General features: G+C 44.2%; 1 protein-coding gene across 3 annotated transcripts in view; it reads right to left on the bottom strand.

Annotated features, from left to right (window-relative positions):
- WDR37 (WD repeat domain 37) overlaps positions 1-12682 on the bottom strand; it is a 126333-nt gene that overhangs the window by 34657 nt on the left and 78994 nt on the right. For all 3 annotated transcript variants that reach the window (XM_075271624.1, XM_075271622.1, XM_075271625.1), the window contains 2 exons: positions 1204-1339; positions 367-438 (listed from right to left, as the gene is read on the bottom strand). In XM_075271624.1, coding sequence (XP_075127725.1) covers positions 367-438; positions 1204-1339 — 208 coding nt within the window. The remainder of the gene's footprint in view (positions 1-366; positions 439-1203; positions 1340-12682) is intronic.

The following is a 12682-nucleotide window of genomic DNA, read 5'->3' as shown; positions in this document are numbered from 1 at the left end:
CCAGTTTCCAAGGATCCATTCACAAGACGGATACACAACAGGATTTCCTGACACAAAGCTAGGAGTTAAGTCTCCGGCATACGTCACCATATAGGCATACAGTGCTGTACATAGCCCATAGGTTCCCATGTTAAAAAATAATGTATAAATCATGGTATAAATTGTTTTTGTAAGAAGTGATCTACAGCAGTAATAAAAAAAAAAACATACAACCCGCCAGTCAGATGGGGGCCAAAAGGACATACGATTAGTCTCTGTGGGGTAAATGGGGACCTATGGGTACAGTTGATCTGTTTCCGACATACTCCAAATGCAGTGTTAGTAGAGTAACTAAACACCCGAATTTGCGTTTATCTTTGTATTTACCTGATCCAGCATGGCCGACATACTTGGTAAGGCATTTTCCTGTCTCTATGCTCCACAGCAATGCCGTGTGATCTGCAAAAGAAAGCAAACCACCAACTTTTAAAAACATTAAAAAAAAAAAAAAAAAGAAAAAAAAAAAGTTGCATAATTTTCACCCAAAACTAGCAGGATAGAACTCCTTTATATACACACTCACACTAGGCCTTCTCCAAACCATTGCTTAGGATTACAAAAAGATGGCGGCTTTCTTCCAGAAACATTACCACTCTGAGCAGAGTGATGTAGCTCAGCCCCACAGTCATATACAGGTCTGGGGTGCAATGCCACCCATTGACAGGCATAGTTTTCCTGGACTAAAGTTCACACAGAGTTTTTTGGCATCAGATTTTGATGCAGAAACCCCCTCAAAATCCGCTGCCAAAAAAGGACTACCATTGACTTCAATGGGAGCCGCTCGCTTGTTTTTCCGCTAACTAGTATCGGAAAAAAGAAGCGACATGCCTCTTCTTCCCGTGGATTCCATGGCTGACTCAGCCGCGGCGTCCGCAGCACGAAACGTCCTCCCGATTAGGCCCATTCATTTGGGTATAATCCGGAGTGGAAAGCCGCAACAGGACGCGGTGGAATGGGGTGGAATTAAAGGAAAACAGCACTTGTTATATTTTCCTACAGGTTTCGATTTTACAGCTTTCACTCTGCCGTAAAAATTGTTTGAGTTGAAAAAGTCTTCTCATCCACTAATTTCAGGCGGACACTCTGGCAGACACTTATGAACTATTCACAGGAGATATAAGCATATAAGATAAATCCCATTTTAAGACCATCCTTAGAGATTACCTGCAGATGCAGTCCCTAGGACCACTGGCTGTGTCCGTGTAACACTGACATCCCACAGGCCATCTCTGTGGCCAACGTACTCTTTCACCAGCTGGCAGATGGCACGAGATGTTGTGGTCTTGAAGCTGGAGACGATCTAAAGGAAATAAAATGAGATAAGAGTGTTGATTCAGCGAGAAGACAGCTGCGGCAAAACTGGAAAGCGATGCACAGTAACAGTCAGGACATATGGGAACACAAGCAGAGACCTCAGGCCATATGAATACATAGTAAATAGTATACGGTATCCTAGTGGGTTAGTGGAGGGGTTATGCATTTCTTTACAGGCGATGCCTCACCATATTCTTGATGTTTTGTATTTGCAGGTTTCCATTACTTCTACCCAGTAAATGAAGGGGGGGGGGGATATATCTTGCAGACCCATTGTGAACATTTCTATATAATCCTCTATATATATATATATACACACACATTATATATACACACACACAACAACCCTATGCTAGGTTCAAACTAGCAACAGGATCCTGTTTTCCTGGTCTGTTGGAGAACCAGAACAATGGACCACAAACATCACGCATAAACAGAGCCCAACGAACCCCACTGACTATAATGGGGCCCATCCTTGTTAGCTGAAGATGGTGGACAACAAAGGCGTGCATGGAGACTCCGACGCAGATGTGCTATAGGTTTGTTTTTTTTCCTTACAATGGACTCTATAGGGCCATGTCTGTCAAAATGCTGGAGATTTATGAAGCATTTTCTACAGCGCTCTCTGATAAATGTGTCCCTATAAGCCTATACAGTGGCATATACTGATGGCAGCATATATTAGGAAACTATACTATATATAACTAGGGCAGGAAGAGAGAATGCAAGGACTACTGACCCTAAATTGGAATAATCCAAGTTAATAAGCTTATTATTTTTGTTACACTACAGCCCTCATTTTTGGGGTGAAAGGAATCGTGTTTTGACAAATTTGCACAGCTTCCAAAAATCTCCAGGAACAAGAAAAGTACTGTCCCTTCTAAGACTGTCGAGATACCCATTAAAAGGTTTTTACAGGGCTTTTTAATCAATGACTTATCCTTAAGGCAGGTCAGCCGTCATATCAAACACTGTAGACGTACAAATGTAAGCTCAGATAACTCCGCATGGTTGACAACAACCATGACAATATTAAAAGGGCTTTTGATATGGGTGACCCATCAGTAGCATTTGTCCCAATGTCAGATTAGTAATAGGCGCCATACCCAACACCCCCACCCATCAGCTGTTTTCAGCAACCCTGCCAATAGAATATACAGTGGATGGAGCCAGGAGCGTCTGGCTCTGTATACTGTGCGATAGGATAACCAGGGGAAAAAAAAGCAGAACCCTAATTCTCATTGCATACATTTTAAAGGAACACTGAAAATGCTACACTGTTATGTCTATCGTAGTATCTGTTTAATATCTGAGCCATGCACTGCCCCCCTTATGCCCGGAACCCCCGAACTGGAACCTATACGCATTAAAAAGCGGTTAGCTAAGAAACCACACGGACCCCATAGACTATAACGGGATCCATGTGGTTTCCATTTGGTGTCCGAACAAATCATACAGAGAGAAAAGTGCTGCAAGCAGCACTTTTCTCTCCACAAGTTTTGTGCAGAAACTGTGTGGAAAACACACGGACCGTTATAGTCTATGAGGTCCGTGTGGTTTCTTAGCTAACCCCTTTTTAATACGTATAGGTTTCCAGACTCCCAGAACAGAATACCAAACGCAGATGTGAACCAGACCTCAGGCCCTGCACTAGGCAAAACATAGCATCAGCTTTCCAGGAGTGTTCCTTTAATACAACCCAATCTCCAGATTTAGGTGAAATAAACCAGGTACATGTTCTTATGCACTGGTCGTTTAGCCTCCTAAACCTGCCTTTGCAAAGTCAGTCCTTCTTGGACTTTAATACTTACCAAGAGAAGAGTCTAGGACTCAGACATGCATTTCTCAGATTACGCCAAAGTCCGTGCACATGGCGTCTGCCCAGGACATGCGCAGTGAACCAGAGCTCCTCTCCTTCATTAGCACAGTGTCCATGTTCTTGGAGCCCCCTCTATTAACATATTTACCAATTTATTCCTGGGCCAGAGAGACATGAAAAGGAAATTTTGGGACACTAAACAACCAACCATAAGGACTTACTGGTGGCTCAGTGTCCCCCAAACCCACTGACAGATTGCCTTTAAAGGGCTGTTCCCATCTTACGCTAGGTTCACACTAGCACTCGGCTTTCCATTGTTCAGGTCCATCATCTCTCCGTTGTTCTGCATGGGGACCCGAAAGACTGAGAACCTGTCCGCTTGAAAAGCAGCTACCCCCAGACACCCACGGACCCCATAGACTAGCCTTAGCTGCTTATCTGCATATAATCTGGATATGCCATGAACCTCTAATACAGACCTGGGCAAAGCACGGCCCGCGGGCCATATCCGGCCCTCTGACTGATTCAGACCGGCCCGCACAGCTTGACTAGGGAGGCGTGTCTAGGGAGGCGTGTCTTAGTGCCAGCAGGACAGTGCAAGAAGATGGAGACATGTGGTGTGTGTCATAAGGTACTGGGGAATGTGAGATGCAGGGGGGAGTGTGTGTGTCTGTATGTGTCTGTCTGTGTGTGTATATGCATCTGTGTGTGTGTGTCTCAGTAACTTAGGGGCAGAGATGGAAGGAGAATGTTTATACTAGGGCATAGATGGCGGATGGAAGGGGGACATGAAACTGGGGGAGAGATGGAGGGGGGGGACATGAAACAGGGGGTAGATGAAGAGGGCACTTAAACTGGGGGACATTAAACTGGGGACAACCGGAGGGGGCATTAAACCGTGCAGGTAGCTGGAGGGGGACCTGTCTGCCTCTAGTTGCCCCCAGCTACCCCTACGGTTTAATGTCTGCTTCCAGCTTCCCAATTTTAATATCCCCCTCTAGTTGCCCCCAGTTTCATGTCCCGCTCCAGCTGTCAATTTATTGCCCCCCTCCAACTACCCCCACTGTTTAATGTCCCCCTCCAGCTGCTCCAGTTTCGTGTCCCCTCTAGTTTCCACCAGTTTATACTAGGGCACCAGGAGAGGGGCTTAATACTGTGGGGCAGTTGGAAGGGAACATTATAATGTGGGGGCATATAATATACGGGTGACTGTAGGGGGATTATACTTTGTGGGGGCACATGGAAAGATGATTGGGATTGGGCAGAGTCAACGTTGAAGTGGGTGGGGCTAAATTTGCCATGGCACGGCCCTCTAGCATAGTTTCAATTTCTTATGCGGCCCCATGGGAAAATTAATTGCCCACCCCTGCTCTAATACATGCAGGGCCCAGCGCTGAGTACTCGACCAATTTTGGAACTTCCAAAGTAAAATGCAGAGAGCCGAGCATGTAAGACCACCCCTCTATTCAAGGCGCTCGTACCATCCAGTTCTGGAACAGGTGCAGGTCACAGAGGTGGGACCAATAGCTATCACACATTGGAGGCATATCCTACAGCCATGCCGCAAATATACTTGCAAGGGCAAGGCTTCTATTATTTTAGATCCGTTTCTAGCCGAGTCTATCAGACTAAGTGAATGTCACAGCGCATAGATTTTCGTTCTGACAGATTCACCCAATGCCACAGTTCTTTATTTGCCAGTCTTTGTGATGCCAAGCAGAAAAAAAGTTGGAAAAAAAAAAAAAAAGAATATAAAAGCTTTAAGTAGCATTTCCCATACATTACCATACATTACACACCGCTCACAGCGCTTTCACTGCATTAATTTCAAGGTGTTATATAAAGCACTTGGGTTTCAAGGTTCCTGAGAAACTACCTGAATCTTGTGTGAACCATGACAAAGAGAAAACAAGCTCAGAACTTAAAGTGTATTCTAGATGAAAGATCAGTAGAAAATGTCAGAATTACAACTGAATAGATCGACATATTCCACAGGGTTGAAGTCAGGACCAGTTAAGTTCACACCAAACTCACCCAAACTTGCCTTTATGGACCCTGCTGGGTACACACGTAGCACAGTCATGCTGGAACACAAAAGGACCTTCCCCAAACTGTTCCCCAAACATTGGAAGCATAAAATATTCTAAAATATCTTGGTAAACTAAAGAACTAAGATTTCACTTCAACAGAGGCCTTGTCCGACCTGTGATAAACACCCCCATGGCGTTATCCCTCCTCCACCAAACATTATAGTTACCACAAAGTCACGCACGCCACGTTCTCCTGGCATTTGCCAAACCAGGACTTGCCCGTTCAGCTGTCAGGAAAAGACATCCACGTGAATTTTTGAGAAAAGCCTTGTGTGGTTCCATATAAAAATGTAGGCAAACTGGAGTACTGAGCTGGACTATACATATAGATATTACAGACCTGTAATAAGATGATGGATGATAAGATGACACGTAGATAGGCCTCAATTCTCTTCTAGTCTTAGCGTTAACCTGAAATGTCAAATTTCTTTTATCTGTGAGGTTATAGGAATATACAGTATATCTTATACAAGATGGCTGCCTGCTAGGTATCCAACAGACAACTACCTAATCTCAATCTCAGGTCACGGTAAAATACAATTTACTTTTATAGACTGGTGGATTCAAGATCCCAAGCCATGCGGGGCCACACGGTGGCTCAGTGGTCAGCAATGCAGCCTTGCAGCACTGGGTCCTGGTGTTCAAATCCCGCTAAGGGCATAAAACCATCTGCAAGGAGTTTGTATGTTCTCCCTGTGTTTGCGTGGATTTCCATCCCATATTCCAAAAAGACATACTGATAGGGATAAATGTACATTGTGAGCTCTATGTGAGGCTCACAATCTACAAAAAAAAAAAAAAAAGGTCCCAAACCATTGAAGGGCTTTCTATGGATTAACTTTGGGGGACAGCCAGAAACCCAACCCCAATCTCATTGTCTGTCCTAGCACTGAATGGTTGTGAAGTATAACGCAGTCTTTCTGGTAAAATCACATGGCCACTGGATACGGTGGGGGGAGAACAAGACGTGGCCGGGCTTTGCCCACATGTAACTCATTACTATCTGATTGGTGGGAGTCAATCTCATGGTAGTGCAGGGCCACAGAGCACGATATAAGGCCTTGCCGAAATCCTATAGTTAGCTGGCAGCGTCTGATAATGTATTCCTGGACATCTGATGACAGGTGAATGCATCTGATCTCATATAAACAGTATATTAGACGTACAGCTCATACATCTTTGGTAATACATGAATAGGACACCTATCAGTTTATCTATTGACCCTTATCAGCTATCAAACATTATTATGATCTTGACTCCTGACAGACTGAGATGGCCAGAAACTCCTGTCTGTATAGATCCGGTCTACGGAGTGACCTTGACTATGGCAGTAGGAACCAGGCCTGAAGAACAGGTTGTGGAGGAGAGGACATTTGTAGCGGGCAGATGTCACTCTCTGGAGGGAGGACATGACCACAGATGTCCTCTTTACTACCAATGCTTTGGGTTATAACACTATTTATAGCACTGCAGGATATCTCCGGATGTCCTCCAACCTTACAAGAGTCAGCGGTTTATTTTTTGTGGTTCAATGAATTCACTGAGCCCTATAGGAAAAAGTAGCTTAAATAATAACGACGATAATATAATAATAATAATAATAATAATAATTCTTTTTATTTTGAAGTCAGTCTTTGGGCTCGTTCACATGGGACAAGAGGGGGCAGATTCTGACACTGAACCCACCTCAGAACCAGCTCCCTCACAATAGAGGTCTATGTAGACCGCTAGCTTCCTTTTGTCCGTGAGCAGTATGTTCGGGCTCACAGAAAAAAGAAGCGAGTTGTCCTTTCTTCAGACGGATTCTACGGCTGAGTCAGCCCCGGCATCCGCCTCGCGGCAGCACCCTCCAGACTAGACCCATTCATTTGAGCCTACTCCGGAGGGGGAAGCCGCGACTGTCGGAAGCCGCGACAGGCACATTTTGGTCCTATTCTGACGCGGCTTCCCGCATGAGAATCAGGACCAAAATGTGCGGTCCCGTGCCCCGTGTGAATGACGCCTTTCTCTCCCCCCCCCCCACCCCACCCCACCCCACCAGCTCAGACTCCATCCAAGACTCGCCTCGTTTTAGACTTCACAATCCAGATATCAATCTACTAGTCCTAGAATACATGGTGAGTGAGTGTGTCTGTCTTAAAAGATATTCCTATTCCACAGACGACTTTAAACAATAAATCTGGCACGAATCTCACTATTCCCCCCTTTTCAAGAAAGTGATGGGGGAGCAGTGCAAATGATGATGCAAGTGGCGTTTGTGATTAATTTTATGCCAAAAATAACTGGTGTTAAAGGGGTTGTCCGGGATAAAATAGAACTAACCCTTAAACTGAACCCCATTTCCTCACGTAACTTCTAATTTACTTACCGTATTTAAAAAAAAAAAATTAAAATAAAGAAAAAAAAAAAAATCTATAAATTACCCATATCTCTAGGGCTGTCATGTGATCAACACAGGGACAATTTCTGATACTCCAGTGACTTTCCGTTTCCCCGCTTCCGAAGCACAACGTCACCAGTACTCTCCCACCCAACCCCATCAATACTTTTGTATCTTCCTGTCCAGGAACAGGTCCTGCCCACTTCCTCTCTGCAAGTGCTTGCGCAGTCCGGAGGTGCCTGCAACAAATGCACAGTAGAGATGGCACTCCATGTCACAGGTACTTCTGGTCTGTGCATGTGCGAGGAGATTGAAAGAGAAACGTCTCCAGCCTGCGCGCAGTGAATAGGAGGAGCAGTCTTCCAGATCAGAAGATCAGGCAAGTATGATACGGTGGAGGGGACGGGGTGGGTGGGCTGAGTTAGTTGGGAAGGGCTATTAGTGGGTGGGATAGCTTAGCTTAGGGAGACAGGGAGGGGGAGTGTAACAGAATGAGAGAGGAGGGGGGCAGTGAGAGGAAGGTAATGTTGAAGGTACCCAGGAAGCTACACAGCAGGAAGCTGGACCATGTAAACAAATGCAGAAGATGCCAGGAGCTCCCAGAGAAACCCAGAAATCACTCAAAAATGGCTAAAGGTAAATGGGTGGGCTTATTAACCCATTACAGACCTTTTAAAAAAATATATATACCCCTTTTAAATTAGAAATCTGCTTCATTGACTTTAATGCTAATGGATTAGGGTGTGGACTTTCTACATTGAAAACTGCACAGAAAATCTCACATAACCCCGATTGTGTACATGTGCCCCTAATTGTCCGCCATTCCCTAGCGTCATTTTTAAAAAAATCCTGGACGACGCCTTTAAGATGGCTCTATTTGAAGACAGATGATCTGTACAGGATATAAACGCTAAACTAGATTCTAAAGCTGACCATACAGTTTAGATATCAGCCGAACTTACCTCTCCCTGTCCCCCACATTTCCAAGCACGCACAGTCAAGTGTTGTATGTGTGCTGAACTGGGACAAGTGTATGGCATCGTTTATTTCTAGGGCAGTCGGGGGCAAGTGGAGAGGCCCCCGACACATTAGATCAGTAGGCAATCTTTGGCACTCCAGTCGTTGTGATGCTACAACTCCCAACATACTTCTTGTAACTCCCATAGAAATGAATGGAGACTGCTGGAAGTTGTATTTTTTTTTAGCAGCTGGAGTGCAAAAGTTTGCTGACCCTACATTAGATGTCTGCCAGCCCCATTTATATCTAATGTGTATGGCCAGCTTCACTTAGAGGTTCAATGACAACAATGAAGATGGAGACCTTAAAAGAAACAAAAAAGTCAAAGCGAAAAGATTAAGCTCAAGACACTGCAGGAAAGAACATGTGCAAACCACAACCCAATGCAAAGCTGTTAAGGGATCAGATCAGGGTTATCTTACATATCGTTCACACACTGCATTCCTAGAGTTAGTGCATCAAAGTCTGAGAAAATGGGTTAAAACAAGGGGGGGTTTGCGCTAAATTGTAGAAAGAGCTCAAGTAAGCTGAATAAATGGCTATCATACCTTTCAACTGCACATGAAACAATATGCGCCAGTCAGATGGTTGTAGGTTTTGATAAATTGTGAGCCTTATAAGATCAGACTATAAGGTCGCACCGTGTATCGAAATGCAACCCCTCCCCTTTCCCAGGGTCGTTCGTCACCACCCTGCAATGACACTGAGCTGTGAGGTCGGCCCCTGTGATAGGACAGTGATATTAGCAGCCAAAACGGGGGAAGATACCAGCACGACTGGCATAGGCCATGGTATGTAACATGCCCTACATGTGAGAAGATGAAAGGTCCTCTATAACGCACCCACTCTACTTAGCTAATGTGGATAGAAATAGTCATTTTCACTTTAAAGAGGACCTTCCATCACCTCCAGCTATTTGCATCCTTCAATAGGTCCTGTTCCACTGATGTGGAATTATTTTCTCTAGCCCCCACCAGTCGAGAGCAATCAGTTCAGTTAGTTCAACACTCCAATGCCAATTACACTCTCTAGTGTCAATTGGGTGGTCCCAGACTTTTGTATCATCTCAGGACCCCTCATTTGACAGTAGAAGATCTGATCATTTGGGTGCCAACAACACTTGCTCAGGAATGGTGGGGGCTAGAGAAGAAATTCCAACTGTGCTGCAATCAGGAGAGAAGCAACTATTGGAGGATACAAAGAACTAGAGATGGTGAAAGGTCTTCTGGTCTGAAACCTGTCAATATTTCAAAACTGACTATTCTGTCAAATGTATATCTCAATGAGTAAAAGCGTGGCCGCTGCCTCATCCAACATCCTCGTCCTGCCTGCCCACAGTGGCCACTGGTGGCGGGCCATCGTGGGTTAAAGAGAACCTGTCAGGTCGATTTAGGACACTAATCCGCCTACAGGTCCTTAAAGACCAGGGGTTTAGTGTCCCAAATTGCCGTGTTTTATATACATACAAAACCAAAAAAACACCTTTATACTTACTAGAGAGGATTCTCATGAGTTTCTATAAGTCCTGCCCTAGTAGTCAGGACTTGTGGGCCATTACCTCCGTCTCAGCAGTGATTTCCCAAGATGGTATTAACCCTGTAAACTGTGTATGGTGGATGGTAAACATGTGTACGTAAATACATCTTTGTGTACAGTAAAAACACAGTCACAAGACAACTTTTCTTCCTCAGGGTTACAGGAAGTATTCAATGTAGTTCTGTATTTTTGTACTACAATAAGCCAGGTCAGCAAAATACTCATCAATAAGCGGCTATATAGAGGTAGCAGCATTAACCCGAACTTCTGCAATTGGTTAAACTGCTGCAGTGTGATCTCTTATATATGTCTCTAACAACAACCACTTCATGGAGTTGTCCAGGATTAGAAAAACATGTCTTCCAAAAACATCAGAAGTCATAAATGTCACATGACTAGGACATGATCCCTCTAAATGACACCAGGCAGGAATCAATAGAAAGGGAACAAGCTTTGTCTCTGAAAAACAGAATACCCCTTAGTGAGCATACTGGGAAATCTGGGAATACACAACCAATTGACACAAAGACTCCATCTAAGGCCTGGATGTATGACCCATTGCCTGCGCACCTATTACTCTCAGAGATTATATATATATATATATATATATATATATATATATATATATATATATATATATATATATATATATAAATATATATATATATATATCTAAGATGGCAGTCAGTACACCGCTGGTTAGGTGGACAATTCACTCTTCCAATCCCCTAAACACATGATGTTCCTCAGTATGCAGCCTTAGCATCATGGCGGTAAGAACAGGCTGCTACTAATACCACCAGTCCATAGGAAAGCCTCCTAGACTACAGACAGATTAGAGCAGGGGTAGGGAACGTACGGCTCTCCAGCTGTTGCAAAACTACAACTCCCAGCATGCATACTTGCTCTGCTTGTTCTTGAAACTCCCATGGAAGTGAATGGATCATGCTGGGAATTGTAGTTGCACAGCAGCTGGAGAGCCGAAGGTTCCCTATCCCTGGATTAGAGGAATCACAATGTAGATCTATGAGAACAGTGTGATCTAAGGGTACCACACCTAGTATTCAGTCAGGTCAAAAGGTATCTCTGTGAAGGGCCCCGGAGTGGTCCGATCAGCAATCCTATAGCAGTCCTTGCTGCTGCTGCAGGTGCCTAGAAGACATGTAGCGTGCTTTGTCTGGGATTTTTTTTTTTTACCAGTTAAAGCAGTGTGTTGCACACACATCAGACTCCGCCCCCACTGCACTTGATGGCTGATTTGCATAAGACAATTATCTCTGCATTGCTTCATTGCTTTTAAATATTGGAGTCACCTATTAACACTAATTCTGATCATGGCAGACTAGCTGTAAGAAAACTGATCTGCAAGCACTAAGCAACAAGAACATATTACCATAAGACTCATTCATTACACCCGCCAGATGAATCTGTACTGAAGGTGGCATCATACATCCAGCAGAACACTGCAAACGTATTACACAAAACCATCTGCCGTCTTATAATTGGAAGAGCTCAAACACATCTTAACAGTAGCTAAAAAAAACTGCACTGCGTGTGTGTATATAGCCCAACACTAACACTGCCAGGGCCTTGTGTGTGTGTGTGTGTGTGTGTGTGTGTGTGTGTGTGTGTGTGTGTATATATATGTGTATAGATAGATAGATAGATGGATGGATGGATGGATGGATGGATGGATGGATGGATGGATGGATCGGCGCAGTCTTAGGGTGCATTCACACTGAGTAAACGCTAGCTTATTTTGTAGAGTAAAATTACACTTGTAAATTTTGCTATCCCATTGACTTCAATGACATTTTACAGGCGTATTTTTACAGGCGTATTTTTTACAGGCGTATTTTTTACAGGCGTATTTTTTACACTTGTAAAAAAATATCATTGAAGTCAATGGGATAGCAAAATTTACAAGTGTAATTTTACTCTACAAAATAAGCTAGCGTTTACTCAGTGTGAATGCACCCTTAGACTACCAGGCCTCTTCTACTCCATTAGTCAGCAGACCTAGAGTGTAGAGCCACATACAGCTCATGGAATCAATAGGTAGTGATTGGACTGCCAACAACATTGATCAGCTAGGGGATAACTGAACAGTATGGGAAATTTAGTCCCGCGGGCATAATGTCACCCCTATGGTGGTGTCCGATGGGTATTAAATTACAGTCTTTAAAGCCAAGCAAGTGTATACTGGGCAGTCTGGTTGGAAAGGCAACATCTTGACACCCAGTGAGTGCTGTACACAGGTCCTTTTCTAATAATAGGACCCCTGACACAGTCCTGAGGTGTCAGACCCACGTCTCAGCTGTGTGGAGTTGCATCTGGGCATGCTCAATGTCAGAACAGAAAGGAGAATGCCTAAGCAATCCCTTCAACCCTTTAGAGCAGGGGTAGGGATCCTTCGGTTCTCCAGCTGCTGTGAAACTACAACTCCCATCATGCTCCATTCACTTCCATGGGAGTTCCAAGAACAG

The sequence above is a fragment of the Leptodactylus fuscus genome, chromosome 4 (assembly GCF_031893055.1).
Source record: "Leptodactylus fuscus isolate aLepFus1 chromosome 4, aLepFus1.hap2, whole genome shotgun sequence".
In the NCBI taxonomy this organism is placed as follows: Eukaryota; Metazoa; Chordata; class Amphibia; order Anura; family Leptodactylidae; genus Leptodactylus; species Leptodactylus fuscus.
Note: the sequence above shows the minus strand (reverse complement) of the source record. Positions and strands in the feature narration are given on the sequence as shown.